At 37.8% G+C, this 25,537-nt stretch overlaps 1 protein-coding gene across 2 annotated transcripts in view; it reads left to right on the top strand.

Moving 5' to 3' along the window:
- Nucleotides 1–22,318: 22,318 nt before the first annotated feature.
- gpc3 (glypican 3) overlaps nucleotides 22,319–25,537 on the top strand; it is a 243,844-nt gene continuing 240,625 nt past the window's right edge. Inside the window, exons 1-2 of one of the 2 annotated variants that reach the window (XM_031891329.1) lie at nucleotides 22,661–22,785; nucleotides 23,036–23,088. In XM_031891329.1, the coding sequence (XP_031747189.1) occupies nucleotides 22,760–22,785; nucleotides 23,036–23,088 (79 nt within the window). In that variant the 5' untranslated portion in view covers nucleotides 22,661–22,759. Of the gene's footprint in view, nucleotides 22,786–23,035; nucleotides 23,089–25,537 lie in introns of both variants that reach the window. The other variant, XM_002932619.5, reaches the window with a different exon arrangement.

Here is a 25,537-nt window from a genome sequence, read left to right as displayed (position 1 = left end):
AAATTCCTCATAAAAAAAAATGTATCCACCATACGTACCTCTAAGTACTCTCAGTATGGGGGTTCTTACACTTTCCTTCTGATCACACTTTTATGTGTGGCATTTTATTTGGAAAATTGTCTGCCATCTAAATAATTTGCTCCACCGTCAACACGGGAGCTTTTAATATACCAGTAGAGTGTATATTTGGGGCTTCTGTAGAATTAAGGAGGCACATAGATCAATTTCTTGTAATGGTGGTCATTGCAGAAGAGACACATCATGGAATGTCTTATCTGCATTAGGTCTTGTATAAACATAAATGCACTGAAGCACCAATGAGCAAGGATGGGATCTGTTCAGTCACACTTTTTACTTTGCAGTAAACACAAAATATCAACCACCCAGCAATGCATACAAATATATCTAGGAGAATTTTATAATACTTTGTCTTCATTTATGGGTGATGAAACCTATGTACTAAATCACCATGTAGTCAGTAAATTCACAATTGGAAGGTAAAGGAGAACTAAAGCAAAAATGATTCTTGACATGTTATACCATATATTTTGGTTTTGTTACAGCCCAAGATTACCACAGCCTTTTAGCATTAAAGATCTGTGTCTCAGAAGTTGCCCCCCAGTAGCTTACCATCTTTTCTGATTATTCATGCTTTGGGCTGCTGTCAGTTTCCTGAGCTTGGGGGCCAACTCACAAGGTTAATTAGTAATGAATTCAAGTTCACATCACATGACAGCATAGAAACCAGCACATTCTGCATCAGAATAGATGAATCAGCCCTATGGTGTTAGCTTCTATGACAAATGTAATGTTGGTTTTAATCAATTTTAAAAACCCTTAAGTCTAGCATTTCTGCAGCAGGTCATATAACAATGAAACACAAATAAGAAATTTAATCCATGCTGTAGTGTTGACTAGCTTCTAGAAGAACCCTTGGTCTAACTCACACTATGGAGCTGACCAGCTGCTAGAAATAACAAGCCATTATTGTCAGTGCACAGTTTCTGCTTTTAAAGAAAAAGGAAAGGTAAAAATCACCTTTTACCCAGGGCTGGTGCTCCTGTTAGGAGAAAACTGCACCAGCCCGGGGTAGCTACGAGTGTTTCCTTCTGTCTTCTGAATCCCGGGGCCAGTGCATGCGCAGTAGAGTGAAAAAGCCAAAGTTTTTGTTTAAGTTCAGCTTTTCACTCTACTGCACAAGCGGCGCAAAGACAGAAGAAGAAGAGCGGTTTTCTTCTAACAGGAGCACCAGCCCAGGGTAAAAGGTAAGCAATTGAAGTCACTGGGGGCACACCCTAGTTGTCTATCCTCTCACTTGTGTACCTTCTTCCTTCTCTTTAACATTGCAGCTGTGACTGGGGGAGTGTAAATGGGGAGCAGCCCTGGATCTGATTCCCCCGGCAATCCGTGTGACTAAGTAGTAAGACCATGTTACACTTACCCTAAACTCAGGAGCTCTAGTGAGCAATCTGGGAGCTTTTAAACCCCAGCTCATTATCCTACACCTGTCAATACTTCCTTGTTCTAAAGGCTGAATGGTAGCTGGAAGCTATTCTGTCACACTGTTTGCTGGGGACTAATTATTTTAAATGCGCTTATGAATGCTAATAGGCAGTGCAGGACTCAAGGATGGTATGAATACTTTAATTTTTGTAACTTCTTTTAAAGCAATGTGGATCATGACAATTATATGGCTGCCAAACCTCTTGCGTTGGTGCTTCAGTATATAATTTCTAGCTGTTTAAGCTTCATTTTTTTTAGGCTTTTACTTAAAATTACTTTACAATATGGCAAAAAGAGACTGTTTTTGTTTTTTTTTTTAAATCAGCTATTTGCATTGACCAGTCCTAAATTTGTTTAAGCTATCCCTTAAGTCTACTGAATATTTTGTGACAAAAAGCAAAATGTATTTCTGGAATCAGTACAAGTATGGGACCTGTTATCCAGAATGCTCGGGATCTTTCCATACTTTGCATAACTATAATTTATAACTATTAATTATATCTTAGTTGGGATCAAGTACAAGGTACTGTTTTATTACAGAGAAAAAGGAAATCATTTTTAAAAATTAGAATAATTTGCTTATAATGGAGTCTATGGGAGATGGCTTTTCTGTAATTCGGAACTTTCTGGATAATGGATTTCCGGATAAGGGATCCCATACTTGTACATGTTCTGTAAATAATAAGTGATACAAATACCTTTTTATTTTTAATTTGAAGATCTCAGTGGGCAGCTGAATCTCAAACTGGCTCCTTATGGCTCTGGTGAACGCAGGATAAAATCAATTAACATTATTAATAAGGAACGATATATGTTGCCTTTTGAGAGCACATCTCGGTTATAAGTAACAAGCACACAGAATCTAGCACCTGCTCCTTTTCACTAAAGACTTAACATAATGGTACAAGATTTATGCAGATACATTTTAGGCTCTAATTTAAAAATCAATTTAAAAAATGACTTTGAACTGTATTGCTTGCTCCATTATTCTGTATGCTTCCATCATCTCTTTGTTCTTGTGGTTTGGACATCAACTTTCTTTTCAGTGCAACATAATGCAAGTTGCCTGCTTGCCGAAGGACAAATGCACTTCTGTTTTGCCCTTTACTTGAACCTTTTCTTTATTCCTAACACAGACAATGCATACATTACACGCTTACAAACCCTCCACTCTCTTACTCTCAAATATTTTGCTTTATACTGTTAAAAGGGCTTTAAACCAGCACAATTTAGCTCTTCATAGAGGGCAATACATTAGGGTTTTTATAGAAGCACTTTTATTATGTGATCTTAGCAGCACTTTATTTGGGTGCTAGCTCTGTTTTAATCAGTGTTAACAAGCAAAAAAACGATCTGCAAACTGTCACATGCTTCTAGTTTTTCCAGTGTCCCGTGTCTTCTCACATACCATTCAGCTCCTCTGTAATTCACTCAGCTTCTCAATTTTTACATTTGTATTTAAAATCTCTGTCAGTGTTTTGACATGATATAAAGCAATCTCATTGGTAGATACTAGGGCTTTAGGTTCAACCAGCCAGGGCACCATCTGCAAGGAGTTGTAATTGTATGTCCTCCCTGTGTCTGTGTGGCTTTTATTGTGGTACTCCCAAACATGCAGGTTACTGTGTTGTGGGAATATGATAGGGCCTTTTCTTTTATGTCCTAGCTAGTCTGAGATCAGTGGCTAAATGGTTGATTCAGAAATATATTTAAATATTTGCAACCTTGCTATAAGCTAAGAGGTGCCCTTGCCAAATGTTGGCCCTCAAAGGGGCTTTTATTAGTGTCACAACCACTGTTTGAAAATGTATATGTATTTGTCTAGGGTCCTCTGACAAGGCTATGACATGCATCACTTTACCATCCCCAGTTTCACTCACACACATCAATTCACCCAGAATTTTTGGAACTCACCAGGATTTACCCCCCCTCACATGGTCACCCCTGGTAATAGTCCTACCACCCGATGGCAATCCTTTGCACCCAAGTGCTTTGCTTCCCCCAGTATTGAAAAGTATAGATGGTTGTACCTATGATCCTCCGATGCAACCATGGTTAAACAAGGCCAAGTCCCACTGAAGCTGATTACACTTGCAGTTCTTTAAAGTGTTTTTGGTGTAAATTCCAGTATATATCTGCTGTAGGTACTTTTATAAATAGTACAGCCCATAACTTTTAAATAAATATTGATGTTGATAGAACAAGCTTAACAACTACTTATGATGCAACTTTGAAAATAACTTTCACGTAGTTTGGAAAAACATGATTATTTTCAGCAAGGTTTTTTCTTTCTTTCCTAATATGAGTCACTTTACCTTCTAAAGTGCTTTGCTGCTTTCTCTAGGATATTTTGGACAATCTTTGACATCTTAGCCACTGAACCAAATCTCCAAAATTGCCCAGGCATTGACCGTTCGTGTTTGCTGCTGGAGTGCTTAGCTTGGAGAGATGTCCTGATATAATCTTTGCTTGGATGCTGCTATACACTATTTACACCATGCTGAAATAAACATATTTATAAACATACTTTATTTTTACTTTTTTGCATTGTTGTACATATTGCATTTGTATACATATTTTGATTTAAATGCTTAATGTGGAAGCTTTTGTCTTTTCCACTTGACTGATGGACCTTACAATAGATGAGATATTCATTTTGAAATCAAGTGAACCAATGTTTCACAGAAATGAAAGCAATGCCACGGATTGTTATTTTAAACCTAAATTAGTTCAGGTATGTACATTTTTGCCTTGCAGTCTAAAAATCATTTGCATTGCCTCTGTTTATGTAATCATTGTTGGTCACATGGTTTCAGAATAAAGAAGCCTGTTTTTGTATGGTCCATCAGTTAGGTAATCAACTACACTGTTTTTGCTTTATACTGTTATAGCCTGGTGTTATTCATTTTCCCCCTGTCATTTCTTACTGAGCTTATGATTAATTCACCGCTAGAGATTGTAATGGGTTGATAAAAGTAATATGCATTAAGATACATGATTGTTCTTGTAATTATTTAAACCAGCATCAGATGGCCTATTGAGCGTGTTGTGGGCTGCTTATATATCGAAAAAATATGTTTATGGGACATATGTTCATAGCTGACATTTAAAGGAAAACTGCTGAAATAGCGAGCATGAAGTTAAAAAGGCCTGGGGTGGGATATTTCATTAATTATGAGGTTGCTTACTTATAATATTATAAGATTTGTAATTATAAGACTAGAGTAGCATTATAACATGGTATGCACTGTTGATGTCAGTGTTTTGGCAGTATACTGTATAATGATATATTGCTTTGAGTCAGGAATTATAGAGGCATAGCATACCTGCCTTCTCTGCTTATTTAAATTTGTTATATTAAAGTTGTAATTCGGGGTTATTGTGTGAGATATTCTTCCATAGGACCCAGTATAATAACATAAGATTTGTCCTTTTTTTAGAAGGGTTCGGGGTTCAGTCAAACCCAAAAATAATGGATTTGGTGCATCCCTAAACTTAATACTGATAATATGTGGCTCAGCATTAATGATTTAAAAACAATACAGACATCCCATTCAATTGAGTCATGTTATCTGCCTCAACTCTGTCCTTTCCTGAAAGGTTACAACCTCTTTAATCTACAAGAATGACTGCCTGGCAGGGAAATAGATAGTGGTCATTTGCTTCACTTACATCAGGTGACTTACATGCATGCTATGTATTGCTTCCTTTATATCAAATGTGCCAACACTAGGGGGCTGATTTACTTACCCACGAACGGGTCGAATGGAGTCCGATTGCGTTTTTTTTCGTAATGATCGGTACTTTGCGATTTTTTCGTATGTTTTGCGATTTTTTCGGATTCTTTACGAATTTTTCGGATCCAATACGATTTTTGCGTAAAAACGCGAGTTTTCCTATCCTTTACGAAAGTTGCGTAAAAAGTTGCGCATTTTGCGTAGCGTTAAAACTTACGCGAAAAGTTGCGCATTTTTCGTAGCGTTAAGTTTTAACGCTACGAAAAATGCGCAACTTTTCGCGTAAGTTTTAACGCTACGCAAAATGCGCAACTTTTTACGCAACTTTCGTAATGGATACGAAAAACTTGCGTTTTTACGCAAAAATCGTATTGGTAACGAAAAATTCGTACAGAATCCGAAAAAATCGCAAAACATACGAAAAAGTCGCAAAATGCTCGTTTTCAAGTCGGAACTTTTCCAATTCGGGTCGGATTCGTGGGTTAGTAAATCAGCCCCTAGAGTTGTAAAGCAATATATATGCTATTGCAGAGCCAAAAACTCCTTAACCATAATGTAATTTCATCTTGCCCAAATTTCACATATTTTTCTGTGGTTTTACACATTTTTTGGCAAAGTAAAATGATTTCTTAAAGAGTCTGTGTTTATGAACAACATTGCAGCAAATCTTTTTATGAGCTAGACTCAATTGTTGCAATACGGAACAGCTAAAAAGAGCCACAAATGTTTGTGGCAGGGGTTTATTCTTTATTTATAAACACAAACAAGATAGATATATAGCAATGAAAATGCAATGAACATTTAATGGTCAGGCTAGAAGGGCAAAACAGTTATTTTTTTCTACTGTCACATTCTGTGTTTTTGCATTGAGAGAATTTAGCGTAAAACAGACTGTGTCCTTGTCATAGTAAGGTTCAGTATAGAGTATCTGGACCTAAAACCACACTGTGTTAATTTTGTTTTGATTTGTGGAATTTTGTATTTAATATAACTAAATTAATTATACAGAAAGGTAAGTAAGCACACTGTCTGTTTTTCTCTAACAATGAGCACAGAGACATTTATGTTTTTTCCATTATGTTTCTAAGGAAAGTGTTATTTTATTGCGTCTGTATGTAAAAGTGTATGATGTCTCTTTGTCCTAATTAATTTGACCTCTCCTGCAGTTTTTTAATGTCATTAGTGTTAATGAACAAAGAGGTATGGAGATTTTCTTTTGATGGAAAAAGACTTGATGTGGAAAAAGGTTAGTGTTGTATAAAACTCCTTACTCAAAGAAGAAATATTGAATTCTTTTTTTTTTTTTGGCACATGTAGTAGGAATGGCCAATATAATTACAGTTAAAAACAAAGGATTTTTTTTAAGATGACTCCTAATTGCTCCATGTGGTTTAAGAGATCAAATTTTGAAGGGTCCAACTCATTGTATCTGAGTCTTTGGGTGATATGATGTTCCCAGCCAGTCACAATGATCCCACCGGGACACCCATTTTACATTATCTACTATTAGCCCCTTTCATTTCCTGAAGTCACTAAAAAGACTTAACAAAAGCCATAGCTCCTCTCCCTTTTTCTGCCTTACATATAAAACATTAGATTAAAAGCACTACAGAGCAACCTCACTACTTCTTGAGTTTCTTCTTATATATACTCCAGTGGAAACCATTTCGCTTTCAGGCATTTGGACACCAAAATAAACAAGACAATATTGAATATTTCAAATAATTCCTAATCATCAGTACTATGGCAAGCAATAGTATAAAGCCCATAGAGAAATAAACCACAACTAACTACCATGTGATCATATCAGTCTTACCTATCATAGCATATTGTATGTGTGCCCAGTGGACTTCTGGACAGGATAATGGAAAATTACAAAATATTAAATAACAAAAAAGGGACCTTTTAGCTTAACCCTTTAAGTGCCAGCCGAATTCGTCATTTCAGTTCCCCCCAGTGCCAGACGTTTTGTAAACATTCTGTGCTCTCTCAATGTAGGGGCTTTTACTGGGGGCAGGGTTAAGTTTAGGTAGGCAAACTATATATTGTTTTTTTCAGGAGAACCTGAGCTTTCCAAATATACCTGAGTTTTTGTGTATTTCCACTTCTGGAACAAGATTTAGAGCTTGAAATACAAAAAAAAAAAAGAAAAAATGCTATTTTTCATGATATAAGGATTTCTACCAGAAACATATTTTATTTTATGGACAAAAATTCAACTGATTTGGAAAGCCTCATGTCTCCCGAACGTGCCAATACCTGATATGTATAGTTTAATTGAGATTTCTGACTTCTATAGATCAAAAACTCCCAGCAGTAAATTACTAAATTTTCAAAGCATTACAGCAGAATACAGCATACTTTACATTCCAAAGCCAAAAATCCTGGAATATTAGGTTTACCCCAGGAAACCATACATTTTTGAAAACTACACATTCTGACGAATCCGAAATGGGTAACTATGTCTTCCAACTCCTAAGTACCAAACGGCAATGCTTTACTGAATTTAGCATTTTCTATAAAAAATTATGAAAATTCTAAAAAATCACCTCAAATCTTCCATTTTCAAGCACCTTATCTCCCACATAACATTAGGTACCAAGAAAACACACCCGAAATATGAAAGCCAAGGGTCCGCTGAACAGTTTGATGCCCATTGTGCATAGGATCAGCACTGTATCTGGCATTTAGAGACCCCATAAGGACGTCAGTGCATAGAGATTGCCCCAGAGGTCTCTTTAGCTACTGAAAATTCAACACGTTTACTGCATTTTCTGTGGGGTAAAAACCCAAAAAAATACATTGACCCCCCAAAACCATATATTTTTGGAAAGTACACATTCGGGCGATTTCAAAATTAGTACCCATGTCTTTCTACTCCAAACTACAGAGTCGCAGTGCTTTCCCAAAATTGCTAGTTTTGGTGAAATACCTGAAAAACACATCAAATCTTCCACTTTCAAGCACCTTATCTCCCACATAACATTAGGTACCAAGAAAACACACCCTAAATATGAAAGCCAAGGGTCCGCTGAACAGTTTGATGCCCATTGTGCATAGGATCACCAATGTATCTGGCATTTAGAGACCCCATAAGGAAGTTAGTGCATACAAATTGCCCAGGAGATCTCTTTAGCTACTGAAAATTCAACACATTTACTGCATTTTCTGTGGGGTAAAAACACAAAAAAATACATTGACCCCCCAAAACCATATATTTTTGGAAAGTACACATTCGGGCGAATTCAAAATTGGTACCCATGTCTTTCTACTCCAAACTACAGAGTCGCAGTGCTTTCCCAAAATTGCTAGTTTTGGTGAAATACCTGAAAAACACATCAAATCTTCCACTTTCAAGCACCTTATCTCCCACATAACATTAGGTACCAAGAAAACACACCCGAAATATGAAAGCCAAGGGTCCGCTGAACAGTTTGATGCCCATTGTGCATAGGATCAGCACTGTCTCTGGCATTTAGAGACCCCATAAGGACGTCAGTGCATAGAGATTGCCCCAGAGGTCTCTTTAGCTACTGAAAATTCAACACGTTTACTGCATTTTCTGTGGGGTAAAAACCCAAAAAAATACATTGACCCCCCAAAACCATATATTTTTGGAAAGTACACATTCGGGCGAATTCAAAATTGGTACCCATGTCTTTCTACTCCAAACTACAGAGTCGCAGTGCTTTCCCAAAATTGCTAGTTTTGGTGAAATACCTGAAAAACACATCAAATCTTCCACTTTCAAGCACCTTATCTCCCACATAACATTAGGTACCAAGAAAACACACCCTAAATATGAAAGCCAAGGGTCCGCTGAACAGTTTGATGCCCATTGTGCATAGGATCAGCACTGTATCTGGCATTTAGAGACCCCATAAGGACGTCAGTGCATAGAGATTGCCCCAGAGGTCTCTTTAGCTACTGAAAATTCAACACGTTTACTGCATTTTCTGTGGGGTAAAAACACCAAAAAATACATTGACCCCCCAAAACCATATATTTTTGGAAAGTACACATTCGGGCGAATTCAAAATTGGTACCCATGTCTTTCTACTCCAAACTACAGAGTCGCAGTGCTTTCCCAAAATTGCTAGTTTTGGTGAAATACCTGAAAAACACATCAAATCTTCCACTATCAAGCACCTTATCTCCAACATAACATTAGGTACCAAGAAAACACACCCGAAATATGAAAGCCAAGGGTCCGCTGAACAGTTTGATGCCCATTGTGCATAGAATCAGCACTGTATCTGGCATTTAGAGACCCCATAAGGACGTCAGTGCATAGAGATTGCCCCAGAGGTCTCTTTAGCTACTGAAAATTCAACACGTTTACTGCATTTTCTGTGGGGTAAAAACCCAAAAAAATACATTGACCCCCCAAAACCATATATTTTTGGAAAGTACACATTCGGGCGAATTCAAAATTGGTACCCATGTCTTTCTACTCCAAACTACAGAGTCGCAGTGCTTTCCCAAAATTGCTAGTTTTGGTGAAATACCTGAAAAACACATCAAATCTTCCACTTTCAAGCACCTTATCTCCCACATAACATTAGGTACCAAAAGAACACACCCTAAATATGAAAGCCAAGGGTCCGCTGAACAGTTTGATGCCCATTGTGCATAGGATCACCAATGTATCTGGCATTTAGAGACCCCATAAGGAAGTTAGTGCATACAAATTGCCCAGGAGATCTCTTTAGCTACTGAAAATTCAACACATTTACTGCATTTTCTGTGGGGTAAAAACACAAAAAAATACATTGACCCCCCAAAACCATATATTTTTGGAAAGTACACATTCGGGCGAATTCAAAATTGGTACCCATGTCTTTCTACTCCAAACTACAGAGTCGCAGTGCTTTCCCAAAATTGCTAGTTTTGGTGAAATACCTGAAAAACACATCAAATCTTCCACTTTCAAGCACCTTATCTCCCACATAACAATAGGTACCAAGAAAACACACCCGAAATATGAAAGCCAAGGGTCCGCTGAACAGTTTGATGCCCATTGTGCATAGGATCAGCACTGTCTCTGGCATTTAGAGACCCCATAAGGACGTCAGTGCATAGAGATTGCCCCAGAGGTCTCTTTAGCTACTGAAAATTCAACACGTTTACTGCATTTTCTGTGGGGTAAAAACACCAAAAAATACATTGACCCCCCAAAACCATATATTTTTGGAAAGTACACATTCGGGCGAATTCAAAATTGGTACCCATGTCTTTCTACTCCAAACTACAGAGTTGCAGTGCTTTCCCAAAATTGCTAGTTTTGGTGAAATACCTGAAAAACACATCAAATCTTCCACTATCAAGCACCTTATCTCCAACATAACATTAGGTACCAAGAAAACACACCCGAAATATGAAAGCCAAGGGTCCGCTGAACAGTTTGATGCCCATTGTGCATAGAATCAGCACTGTATCTGGCATTTAGAGACCCCATAAGGACGTCAGTGCATAGAGATTGCCCAGGAGATCTCTTTAGCTACTGAAAATTCAACACATTTACTGCATTTTCTGTGGGGTAAAAACACAAAAAAATACATTGACCCCCCAAAACCATATATTTTTGGAAAGTACACATTCGGGCGAATTCAAAATTGGTACCCATGTCTTTCTACTCCAAACTACAGAGTCGCAGTGCTTTCCCAAAATTGCTAGTTTTGGTGAAATACCTGAAAATCACATCAAATCTTCCACTTTCAAGCACCATATCTCCCACATAACATTAGGTACCAAGAAAACACACCCTAAATATGAAAACCAAGGGTCCGCTGAACAGTTTGATGCCCATTGTGCATAGGATCACCGATGTATCTGGCATTTAGAGACCCCAAAAGGAAGTTAGTGCATACAAAGTGTATACACTGCAATATAAGCTACCGGCATGTGCATTATGCGGCATAAGACCACCTAACAGTAAGGAGACCCTAGAAAACTATACATTTTCCGAAAGTACACAATCTGACAAAACAAAAATGGGTAAATACATCTTTCTACTGCAAACTACCAAACTACAAAGCTATGCTAAACAGAAAGATTTTTTTGACATTTCTGAAAATTGTCACAAAGCTTGCATTTTACCCCATTATGTACCCCCACATTTTGTACCGTATCAACATAAAACATTCTAAATATGAACGCCAGGGGTCTACTGAACAGTTTGATGCCCTATATGCATAGATTTACCAAACTATGTGGGGTACAGGGGCACCCAAGTAAAAATAGTGCATATGAATTTTCACATAAGATGCTTCGGCTCATGCAGTTTTTGCACCCGGTATGTGTATTATGTGCCATACGACCCCCTAACAGTAAGGAAACCCTAGAAAACCATATATTTTCCGAAAGTACACATTCTGACAAAACAAAAATGGGCAAATACATCTTTCTACTACAAACTACCAAACTACAAAGCCATGCTAAACAGAACGGTTTTTATGATATTTCTGAAAATTGTCACAAAGCTTGCATTTTACCCCATTATGTACCCCCACATTTTGTACCGTATCAACATAAAACATTCTAAATATGAACGCCAGGGGTCTACTGAACAGTTTGATGCCCTATATGCATAGATTTACCAAACTATGTGGGGTACAGGGGCACCCAAGTAAAAATAGTGCATATGAATTTTCACATAAGATGCTTCGGCTCATGCAGTTTTTGCACCCGGTATGTGTATTATGTGCCATACGACCCCCTAACAGTAAGGAAACCCTAGAAAACCATATATTTTCCGAAAGTACACATTCTGACAAAACAAAAATGGGCAAATACATCTTTCTACTACAAACTACCAAACTACAAAGCTATGCTAAACAGAACGGTTTTTATGATATTTCTGAAAATTGTCACAAAGCTTGCATTTTACCCCATTATGTACCCCCACATTTTGTACCATATCAACATAAAACATTCTAAATATGAACGCCAGGGGTCTACTGAACAGTTTGATGCCCTATATGCATAGATTTACCAAACTATGTGGGGTACAGGGGCACCCAAGTAAAAATAGTGCATATGAATTTTCACATAAGATGCTTCGGCTCATGCAATTTTTGCACCCGGTATGTGTATTATGTGCCATACGACCACCTAACAGTAAGGAGACCCTAGAAAACCATATATTTTCCGAAAGTACACATTCTGACAAAACAAAAATGGGTAAATAAAACTTTCTACTACAAACTACAAAGCTATGCTAAACAGAACGGTTTTTGTGACATTTCTGAAAATCAAGCGAACAAGAACTATGCATAACTGAAAATGCTATAAAATGGCTAAACATGCAGTAAAATACCCCAAAATCCACCAAAATCACAGAAAATGTAGTAGAAACACCAAAATAATACACAAAAGATATTGCGCAGTGCGGTTAGCGAATACACTATCCGCAATGGCAATAAAACATTTTTTTCAGGCAGAAATAAAAACGATGCGATTAGAAAAAAAAAAAATTACAAAATTACATAAGTGTGTAAGTGTGTGTGTACATTAGGTAAAATGTGTTTTGTGTGCATGTATGCAAGTAAGTGTGTGTAAGTGTAAGTGTTGTGAATGTTTGAAATCTCCCAACTCCCCTAAAATGTATGTGTTTGTGTGTAAATGTGAGTATAAGTGTGTATTAGTGTATTATTAGTGTATTATGTGTGTGTATGTGTGTTTTTGTGTGTTTTTGCCACTTACCTGTGTAGGAGATCGTGGATCAGCAGGGAGACACACGCAGCACGAGTCCGGCAGTGAGTATCAGCAGCAGGAAGCAGGGGGGCCAGCAGGGGGGGGAGCAGAGAAAGGCAGAAGGCGATCGTGAAATCCAGGAATGGATTTCACGTGCCTGCCTTTTCTTATGTGGCCCCTGGGCGATCGCGCCCCAGGGGCCACTCGTTCCCCACCTCTGACTTGTGTCTGGAGGCTGGGGAACGAGCGGGGAGCGAAGGAGCGGCTTGAAAAGCCGCTTCTCCGCTCCCAAACCCGGAAGTGCCCCAGGACGTAGAATCTACGTCCTGTGGCACTTAGGTCCTTTAGTACCCAGGACGTAGATTCTACGTCCTGTGGCACTAAAAAGGTTAAATATAGCTCAGTAGCATTCAATAAAATCCTCAGTATATTGTCTTTAAAGAGGAACATTTAGCAGACCAATGAGTGGATAGAGGCTACCTTTCTTTCAGTCGCTATGGCTTTAAAAATGAGTTCCAAAGGTATGGAAAAAGTAATGCAATGTATTCTGCAGGGAACAAGTGTCTACAAAAGGTGACATACATGTGAAATGGATATGATGATAGAGAAAAGCTTCTGGGTCATCATATCCAGGTGCCTGTGGCTAATTACAGAGGCGAATAGCCTATACTACCTTGAAATGACATTGAAGGTAATTGTATTAAAGGCTATGGACAGGATATTCTAAATGCATGTATGCAACTGACACCAAGTATGGCTGCAGTGCTAACCATGCCATGCCAACAATGAAAGATCCTAAAGGTGCAACCAATAAAATTAAATTTTTTCCCTCAATGTTGTAAACAAATAACATTCTGTTGCTATTTAAACCAAAACGTTTTTGTTTTTGTTATTTAGAGATTAAATCTCGAACACAAATAGTAAAAACGCTTCACACTTCTGATCCCCTATATGTTGCTTTTCAGAATATTCTAAGGCATTACTGATATACTGATCACAGGTGCTACCAGATGGCTTAACCTGGTTTGGAAAAATGTTCCTTTCCAACAAGATTAATAAACGTTAAAGGGTGCACTTTGTACCCTGCCTTCTGCTCTACTTTGGTTGCTGCAGGTGTCTGCATTTTGTTCTGAAATACAGAGACCTCTGGTTGTTCCATGAATACAGCACTGCCTGATTTCATCATGGTCTTGGAGAAGCACATCTGTGTCTCCTATCATGCACATGCATAATACATTAAAGACATGTATTTTCTGCTGTTATCAGCCTTTTAAGTTTTACATTGTTAAATACTGATTAGTTTTAGGGCCTGGTAATTTTTGTACCGTGGCAATCTGTCGCTTAGTCGATCAGACAGGTTTGAGAATTTTGGTAAGGTAACGATAAAATCTGCGCATGTATTGTGTATCTGACGATATCCTTGGGGGACATCACTTTCGTACAATTGGTATTTGCCAACTATTTACTACAATATAAATTAGGAAAGGAAATCACATTTTATATTTCACTGATAGGCCCTGAACCAGTATACAAAAAACAGCAAAAAAATTCAGTGAAAAAAAACCCACATTTTATAATGTTCACCACATATTATAATAATCTGGTCACTAAATAGATGAAAGAAGTGAAGGAAATCTGGTCACTAAATTGCTGTGGTTAGAATCTAAGTGGATATTCACATTAAATACTGTAATACCAAAAGGGATGAATACAAAATTTGAATTAAAACCCTTCTTGGTATCACCTTGGAAATAAACTATGTAGGAGAAGTATGGGTTACAATCCATGGCATTTAATAAGTTAAGGGCAACTGGTCTGGGTCTGAAGAAACGACTAATGGGTAACTGGTCTGGGTCTGAAGAAATATAGAAAGAATAAGTGAATAAACAGTAAAGTAAATGTTTTTATTTTGTTTTAACTGATTTGCACCATTTTGCACTGAACTTTCACTAATGTATTTTATTGTGTGTGATGTTTTAACACAGTGGCTATAATTTCCACTATAGTGGTTAGAAAAATTAAAAAAATTAAAGTTTTTAACTGAGAAGATCTTTTCTAAAACATATAAGTTCTATGAAGTTTTTATGTGGTTTTGTATAATTTATGCTGAATACAAGGCAATTTTAAACCCTGTAATGTGTATGTTTTAAGAATTGTTATAATTTATGCTGAATACAGGGCAATTTTAAACCCTGGAATGTGTATGTTTTAAGAATTGTTATAATATATGCTCACTATAAGGTATAGCATCAACCCTGTACACTGTATATGGGAGATGCTGTTGGGTATAAAAGGGAAGTGACATCAACACACAATACCTCCTCTGATGAAGCACTTTGTGCGAAACGCGTTAGGAGAGGCACTAGGATGCACCTTGTCACTGTTTGGTATAGTATATATTTGAATTTGTTTTGTATTATGTTTTGAAAAAATCTTTGAGCCATTAAAATGTGGTTTTATTTTCACTGAATTTTTTTGCTGTTATTTGCCAACTATTTCATGTTCAGAATATCCTCCTATTTGTTATTTTTCTTTATCGTAAAATTTCAGTCCAAGGGGCACATTTACTAAGATCAGATTTTTTTCTGGGCTTAAAACACGATATGGTATAAATTCGGAGTAACCACAATAATATTGCAATTGCGTTCCGAAAGTCACAATATTTTTGTGCTGAAAAGTTTGTTATGCCACGAAAACCTTTCTGGCTTTGATGCCTTCCATGTCTAGCTTTGGAAGCCTTCCATAGGACTCAATGGTGCTCGACAGATCAAACCTGGCAAAAAGATAGTCCCGAGGAAAGTGTTACCAAAGCGTTAACGAATTCCAAAATGTTTGTATTCTTTGAGCAAAGTAATTTTTAATGTACTTTTCACAAACATTCCGAAATGTTCTATAAGTTAAAAAAAAGTTAGAAAAAATATGAAATTATCTCAAAATTGCCTAGTAAATGGGCCCCTAAATGTTAGTTTTAGATTGTTGCATTTAAACATATAATCAATATCCAAACATATAATCGATATCCAAATGTTCATTGGAATCTGAACGTGTATGGCCCGTGGGTGTAAAATGCCCAAAATACTATCTCATAGACTAATCTTAGAATAGCGTTGTTCTAACCTTTATGCTGGACAAGTATTGCCTGACCCATGAATATGTCCGCAAATTCAGTTTTTGAGTTTTGGCATTGCCACTGAACAGGAAACTTTCTGAGCAAAATGTCTATATCAGCATGTGTGTCATTGCCCATTATGGTGGTGCACAGAATTTCCATACATATGTATGGCCAGTATAAATCTTCCTATTCAAACTTTCCTGAGTGCATATGTCTTATGTGCCAGTTGGGACCTATATCTTGGCCTGCGTAAGTATATAGGAGGGCAGGGAAGAAACTTATGCAGGTGGGAATACACCTATAACCGCCTCTGTCCAACCCTACTTACGGCCAACTAGTGCATTACAAGAATGGCTTTAGAGACTGTTTGATCAGTCTGACATCATGCTAAACCTTGCATGAATCACTTTAATGCGAAAGAACTATTTTATTATGTCTCCCACAATACATCTAAAAGCAATTTTTTATGGGGACAGCATTATTTTATTAAACAAATTCTTTTATCGTAACTTACCCTGACAAGGCAGTTTAAGAGACTACAATATTTTTCTACATTTAATTGCACGTTATATATTAAAAATAAGTGTCTGTGAACAAGCGATTCGGCATAACAGTTCTATCCATCATGGCTTGCCTCTGTGTAAGAATAATCAAGTGGATATTTTCTGACAGATATAAGATGTTGAACACGGATGATAAACGAGCAATGCAGAGCTATGAATCATTGAGTGCTCACTGGAAGGGTCTGTGTAATCTAGAATGCCTACTTCTTCCAGCTTCACTGGTGTCCTTGTTTAGATGGGGAACTGACTTCTTTTTGAATGTAGGCACATATTTATAAATGTAGAAACCCCAGGGGACACCAAGTGCAACATTCTTTCTATACCTTATTAATACAATCAAGGGATTACATATGGATAAGTATAAGCAATAATGATGTTGGTATAGAAGTGTCAAATCAATCTCATGATATGTTTAACTTGAAATGTTATTAGCTGCCGTATTGCAGTAATAAGTTAGTGGGGATCCTTGGTCAGCTAGAGCAGAGGCTGTCGAGCTGGCACACAGCAGCTAAAGTGTGCCTATTTGATTATAAGGACCAAGCTGAGGGTGGGCTGTGAGTTGTGTAGGTAGTGTCAGATAAACCAGACAGCACAACATGTTAGGTTAGGAAAGAAAGTTTAATTACCCTGGGTCCTAAAACAATTACATTTGGTAAAAGTACAAATGTATTATTATAGGGATGACTGTTTTAAACATCACTGGTGTCTGAATATTGCAGACACATATGGATATGTTTTGTTTAGTGCTGTGGTAGAACCCCTGCTATTCAACTTGCCATGTTATGCTGAAAGGTATATGCTAGGCAAAAATCAACCTCTTTTGTTCTGTTTCTTTTTCTGCAATTTACCACTGCAAATGCACAGATGCTGTCTAAGTATGGTTTCACTAGACCTAATTCCTTTACCCGCCCCTCCACTGACCCCCATAGGCACTATGCGGTTGTGGAAGATACAGGGTAGCAAGTGTACCCTGTTTGGTTTGCAGAGGATACCACTTACATATGCCCACATTTGGGTTGGTACCAAGTACCCCATTCGGGGTGGTCCTTAAATATGTGCCACATCACAGTACCCCTACCGCTAACCCCCGGCTATGCGCACGATTTTGAATGTAATGGGGTACTTTGGTCTAATTTGTATTGGACCATGGTTTCCCCATGGGCGCCTCTTGTATGAGAGTATCGCTGCTGTCAACAGCGAATGGCAAATTAGGACCTGATGTCCTTGGCGTCTGGTTGCTAGGAGACACAGTGGGTCTGGTGTGTCCAGACTAATGGGGTTTGTAGCTTCTGTGTGGCTTGAGCTATGCCGATGTGGCTTGACAACGGACCTGATACCTTCAGTAAGTGGTTCCCAGCCTTCTCGTATGCATCCCACCCCGCAGCTCTGCGAACAAATGAGTGTAAGCGGGGCCAGTCATCAAAGGGCGGTGGGACTATCTAGGTCTTATATGTGTCTCCATGCAGCATATTGAGCTATAGCTTTTCTCCTTACTCTATTGCTTTGCTTGATCTGCACTTATTCTTTTCATTTCATTGTGGGGTTATTTGTAATTTACATTACTTCGTGGTTTCCTAGCAATGCCATTTTGGCGCCATTTAGCACACTTAAAGGGTTTGCATTCACTCTGTACTAGTCTCCCTGATGAAAGTTCCAGGAAGGAACTGAAACGTTGGAGTAAAAACCTTGTAAAGAAACTTTCTTTTTTGTCTATCAGTGACTCTTCTATGATGTGATCATGAAAATCCCTCATTTTTTTGTTTTGATTATATATATATCTATATAGTCCAAGGGTATACCGGTGCACACCAGGAATCCTTTAAAAATGAGCTTTTATTGTAATATAAAAAACTCAGTACATGGAAAAACAGGTCAACGTTTCGGCCCCCATCTTGGGCCTTTGTCAAGGTCTTGACAAAGGCCCAAGATGGGGGCCGAAACATTGACCTGTTTTTCCATGTACTGAGTTTTTTTATATTACAATAAAAGCTCATTTTTAAAGGATTCCTGGTGTGCACCGGTATACCCTTGGACTGTATCGAAATTGCTTTAATCGGTAGCACCTGGGTCAATTAGTTACCTGCTAAAGAGTGCTGAACCATCGTGGTTTATATATATATATATATATATATATATATATATCATGCCCATAGTTTCCATCCACCCTCTATTTTGAAATCTATACTATACACACAATTTTTGAGAGCGTTTAGAATCAATCCAATTGGGCAACAGCAGAAACACAAGCTATAGAAATGTTGGAACGTTTTTTGGAACGTGGATATACTGCTAATTTTTTGAAGCTAGAACTGGATAAAGCTCGTAAAATATCTCTGCTAGAACAAACTAGAGAATCCAAAGATGCAATTAACTCTGAGAGGATGGTCTTTGTTACAGACTACACGCCAGTAAGTGACAAAGTGAATCACATAGTGAAAAAACACTGGCCTATCCTACAACTTGATTCTGGCTTACCCTTTACAAATGTTCCACCACCTATTTGTGCCTATTGTTGAGGTCAATCAGATTTGTTGATTGTTACTGATTTATCTAAACAAAATGTGAATACTTTGCTAAATATCCAGAAAACAGGATGCTTTCGGTGCGGGGGATGTAAAACATGTGGATGTCTGTTGACTGGTAACACTTTCCCACATCCGCATCATGGAAAGAGATTTCAGATATGCTACAGACTTACATGAACATCTGATCATGTGATTTATTGTATCACATGTCCATTCAGATTACGAATTAATAATCACAGATCCACAATACAATCGGCCTTAGCCACTGGCAAGGCTGATACCCCCCTGGCACGACACTAAATGCAATTTAAAAATTCTTTTTCTACTTTACGAGCCATGCTGATTGATCATGTACCACCGCTGAAGTGAGGTGGTGATCGAGCTAAGAATTGTTACAGAAAGAGGCAAGATGGATACATGTGCTGGGTACCATGACTCCTTGTGGACTGAATGAGATGCAATCTTTATCTTGTTTTTTATAACTCTAAGTGGGTTTATCTTGAATTTGTTTGTTGTAAATATGTCTAAATATGAGTTACCTACTAATGATGGGTTGAGTAGGATTATTGGCCATGTGGAGATGTGAATAATGAAGAGAATAACTGGATAATTACTCATGTGGCTAACTTTGGTTGAGGAAAATCTAATATTAATAATGGTAAAGCTTCTTACATTTATGATCTTGAACTAAAGGGGACATTAACTCGCCCTTTCACAGATTTTCTTGCATGTGTGGAAATTTTTAGTTACAAGCAAAGGTACCTTTAAAATAAAACGAAAGAATCCCTTTAAAAGAAAAATATTGAGATAACTCATGTTTTTTAGACTTCGTTTATGGAATTTTAATCATAATTAATTCACTATATATATATATATATATAATATCACTATTCACTTTTTATTAAATTTTTATCACTATTTATTATTAAGATATTTGTATGTGTATACGAGCTTTGTTACCTTTTAATTGGGATGGAATACATTTGGACACATTAACATGTTTAATTGGTTGTGTAGAATGATTGGTTTTGCTTACTATTTGAACAGTCGTCAGGATGATATATATCTGTGTGTATATATCTATATCATCTATATCTATATCGAGAAAAATGGATCGCAGCTCACAGGACTTATGATGAAAGAATCTATAGTGATTTATTAGGTGTAAAACACAAGAACTGACGTTTTGGCCACAAAGTAGCCTTTCTCAAAGTTACACATAAGAAAACACACAAGACTTAAATACACAGTGTGGCGGGAAACCAGCTAGTGACGTGTAAGCATGACGTGTTAAACACAGGTGTAGAGAAAATGGAACAAATGAAAGAAAGCCAAAAGAATAAAATCAAATGGAAGAAACTAAAAGTCATTATTCATTGCAAACGAAGTGTAATAAATGAATTCAGAACAATGTTCTCCCTGTGTCTCAATTATTTTATCGCTTAATCTATTATGACTCATTCTCTCTCTTAGGAGCAAGGGTACTACTAGATGGCTAAATGTGTTTCACGTTGATGTTTTTATCAGTATTAATAAAGTTCCACGTATAAACGGTTAATCCGTTAGTATGGCATAAAGGAAGTTAAAATCCCAGAGGATATTATCAGTCTTAAACGCTACTACTCCCCACACTTTTAATGCGCTGTGTAGACCAGAAAAAACTATTTACCTACATATTATTATTTAGTAATTAATACAAATGTTATGTGTGGCGGCCAGAACCGTTTAGGTTACAGAAACAGAGACAGTAGGTGGACCGAGATAGACATACCGACCGTTCACCCTACACTGCAAGACCCCTCCGGTGCTTCACAAATAAAGGAGAGACCCATGGTCATATTACAAAAGGTCCTCACTCCATTTTATTAAATACAATTTATTTACCTTACAGCGTAGTGTTGCTATCGTCCCGTACGCTAGTAACCAGGTACGAACACGGGTTGCCATGGTAACAGATGGGCTTGTAAGTTAAGTGGGAGCTCCCGGTTTAACAGGATCCCCTTATTACAGGGGTGTTTCTTATAAAGAGGGGGTTTAACAAGATTAATCATACTGCAAATTAATAGTATGAGGTCAAGTACCCATAACTTACAGCGCTGATGCCGCTGGCCAAAATCTTGTGCAGTCGCTATCACAGTTGGTACAGATCACGTGCAGTCATCAGCGCTACGGCTGGCCAGGTTGTAAGAAAGATACCACTCCATTTACAGCACTGTGGCTGGTAGAGTCAGGAGTGGGGATTACGCACCGTCCCTTTACAGCAGCTGCTAGAGTTAGGAGCGGAGTGCCCACCAACGGGTTTTTTTTTTTTTTTTATCTTTATATATAGCGAACCCAGGGTGGCACTCTGCTTCAGCTCTTAGCTCGGGTGCAAGGTAAATGATTTAAATATCCAAAAAAGACCAGCAACACGGAGTTATATTCCAAAAACAATCAATTGTGTATTAAAAATGCATGAACAGCCAACGTTACGTTTCGGTCCCCATCGGGGAAATGCTAGGGCCTATTTTGGGTCTCAGCCCAGACCTGTAGTACAGTATATGCAACATATAGCAAGCACACAATTTTCCAAATTCAGCTCCCAGCATTCTGACTGAGCTTGCCATTTGGCATTCTTGATGAAGCTTGTTGTTACAGCTACTATAAACAGGACTTATAACTGAAGACATCATACATGGGGCCCTCTCTGAAGTTTGACCCACCTGCCTAGAGACCTAACAAATCATAGATAAACTTCTAGCTCCTGCACTTTGACCCAAACAATATTGTATTTGCGCATACAAAATTGTATCTCTGTGCATGTAACATTGTTTTTAGGAACCCACAAAATTATGACTTTTTTTTTTCCAATTTCTCCTTATGGGGCCTATTTACAAAAACTGCTTTATTCATGTGCAGTGCAACCGGCATGTGGATGCAGATAAATATAATTGCCCAATTGAGATAATTATAATTTCTGATATATTATAGTGATCTATCAAATGAATATTCTACTTGAACATTTCCCTTTATTTCTCTACGGTACCTCACATGTAACCGTAGACTCAGGACAGAAGGCCAGGCCGTCAGATTGAAATTATTTTGGATAAATGCTCAGTTCTCACCTGGATAACAGTGCAAAGTGGCACATTCAGCTCATATACTGGCTGGGATAAAGTGGAGGCGGCCATTACTAAAACTTCCCACTGGGTGGCGCACAGTCCGTATAATACTTTCCCGATCTTTATGCACAGAGCATCCAGAGCCTGTTTCACCTGGGTCAGAAGAGGAGCCGGACAATACTCCTCTTCATGGAGGTCGGGACTTGCTGCAATTAAATGCACTGCTTCGGCTGTACCTTCCCTCCATGCTGGCAGCATCGCAGTCCCTGAAGCCTGGAAGCGGGTCTCGCCGCCACCTGTTACTACAGCCGGGTTACCTGAGCATTCCGGGGCATGCACTGACCTGGGGGCAATAACTGGATAACGCACAGCCTCCGACTGACCGCACGGCACCTGGGGGAATGGGGGCATTCAGCTTGGCGCTGTTGCTGGCGGCAGGACTGGTGGCGGTGGCAGCTACTAAAGGGCAGCTTAGTTGCAAAGAGGTTCGGGCCAGTTTTCAGTCGCTGCAGCCGGGAGTCAGATGGGTGCCAGAATCACCTGTTTCAGGTAAGCTCAGCCCACAATTGGCAACATTTTATATACATGGGTATGGTTGCTCCTTACTATTGATACAATGAATCATTGTGGCTGAGGCTAGTCTTTGCACTTCGAAACACGAATGATAAATCAAATGTTTCTATAACAAGAGACTGTTAACAGAAAGTCATACCTGCAATACTGAGTCTATATGAGCAACCACCTGCTAAATGTTGTACAAACACTGGTACATAACCAAGGTGTAATTCCATCTTTACAGGACCCCTGCCCCATCAAAATGCTATACAACAAAGATGCAGGGTACTCAAACAGGTATCAGTAATGTATATGTATGTATTCCTGACAACTCCTTGATGCAAAATTAGAAACAAAATGTTGTTTATAGAATAATTCAATATGATGGTTTGACTGACAGTTTCATTTTGCACATATTTTATAGTTTTATATTTGCACATAATTGTAAAACATACATAGTTTTTAATACTTTTATAGATCATATATGGCAACTCGGTTGTTCTATTGACTTATCTGACCAACGAAACAACCTTAATATCTGAAAAACTTGATTATCTTGCATTGATAATATAGTTACAGTGCTTCTGTATTGCCGCAAGGCATACACAGAAATCTAATTATATTATGCACAGGAACCTACTGTACCCCCAAGCTATACACTTTCCTGTAGATTTGTACATAATGTGGGATATGTTTTGATTAGTTTGTGCATACATATTACTGCCCTACCTAAAGTATTGTACAAGTGAAGCAGTGGGCAGTGACCTTTTTTATCCACTCACCTTTAATTACAAAGTAGTAAACACTGTCTCTCTTATATATCCTGCAACAGTTATAATTGTTAAGAAATTCAGGATAGGATTCAGAAGGCAATACAATAGAGGGTAGAAACTGACAAAAATGCACATCAAAAACACATATAAAGGCAATATATGAGTTTTTATGCACTCAGCATGAATTTCTAAATGCATTAAAAAAGTCAGCATGTAAGAGCCCTGATACAGAGATATTACCCTCAAACAGAGCTTTGTAGTAATGGAAAATATGAAGAATTGTAAGAAACATGAACCAATACTGTATCTAATAGCAACAAGTTATATATCTTGAAAACTTTCCACCACTCACAAAACCAAATAAATTCTTCAGTTCAACTGGGATAAGTGAACGTTTTCTAGATTACTCTGTAACTCTAATTGCTTATCACTGCTAGATTGAGTATATCATGACGTGGATGAATAAAAAACTTTATAGACATGAACTAGTACAGAATAAAGTATAGATATTATATTTATTACCACTAAGAAAAGTACTGTTTAAAGTTATAGAGCAAAATGAAGCCATAAGGAAAATATGAATTTTTGAGAATATTGACTACCTGTTGGTACTACCTGTGCAATATAATGTAGTGAACAAAATGACCCTTTTACTTCATGTGCTCTGTAGGGAATAGGGATATCTTGTAATAATAGTTATGTCCAGATAAGTATGGGCATTTTAATTTAAGGGAGAATGAAAGTCATTTTAACATTTTACTGCCAATAGATTTGCCACATTAGTGCCACCTAGAACAATATATTTATTCTGCAGAAACTATTAACATACCCGAGTAAACATCTTTAGAAGCTTTCTCCCTTTGCTTAAGATACTGTAGCAGCTGCCATTTTAAGTTGCTTCCTGCCTGCAGTATAGCCATTAAAGCTGAGATCACACATTCCTAAGGACGGAGTCCTTAGCATGCTGGTGGGAGGGAGGAGCAGGAGAGGGGAGAGAGGAGAGAACTGCGCAGACTGTGCCCCAGGGAATTAAGGCTGTTTCTGAGAGAGGAAGTCACAGTGGAATATCATGTTTACAAAAAAAAGAGTTTTTTTTGATAGAGGACTCAGTGCAGTGTTTCTGTAAGTGCTTATGGCTGTAATTACATAGACCTTTTTGATAAAACTTACTTACTTTTTACCTTTCCTTCTCCTTTAAGTGAGAATTTTAGCTAAATGATTCTTGGGATGGGTCAGTTGCAGAAATTTCAGATTTGGATCTCTCACTCTGTAGTGAACTATAATTTCAATCAATTCTCAGTTATTGTTTGTCTGGTTTGAGTTTTATACTTGTGTACTTCATAGAAGTCTTCAGTACTCGATAGAAGGTCATTTTGGAAGTATTGTCTTGTAAAGAAAATGTAGTCTCTAGAAGTTAAAATTTGCAAATGAAGGCTGATGCCACACAAATGGCCTTTCTGGGAGAGGTAAGAAAATTTGCACATCAGCCCCTTAATGTACAAGATGGATACTTCTAGTGATGACTCTTGCTTCTGAATCTAGGTGATGCAGTGTTGGAATAGGGTCTTGGGGTCCACCATTAAAACTCATTTTAAAAAGTCGACTCACTACACCTCAGTGCTCTGTTCTTTACCCTCTCATATCACATTATGTGCTTGCTGTGGGAATAAGAACTCATTACTTTCAATAATATATGGTATTGTAGAAAGAGCGAAAAATAAGCTCACTTCATCTGCAGGTGTTCTATTTGTTTTTCATGTTCCCTTTTACATTTCTATACATATTATATGCCCATTTTCTTTTATTCCCTTTCTGTCTTCTATTTCTCCTCATACCATCCCTTTACTAGTTTCTGTCTGAATGTCTATATTTTTCCCATCACTCACCACAATTTATTTCTTTCCCATGTGTCCATTTTCTATACATTCCTATAGGATTTTTAGAAGTGTATCAGAAAGTGAAGTTAAAGTTTA

This window comes from Xenopus tropicalis, chromosome 8, assembly GCF_000004195.4.
Source record: "Xenopus tropicalis strain Nigerian chromosome 8, UCB_Xtro_10.0, whole genome shotgun sequence".
Lineage (NCBI taxonomy): Eukaryota > Metazoa > Chordata > Amphibia > Anura > Pipidae > Xenopus > Xenopus tropicalis.
Note: the sequence above shows the minus strand (reverse complement) of the source record. Positions and strands in the feature narration are given on the sequence as shown.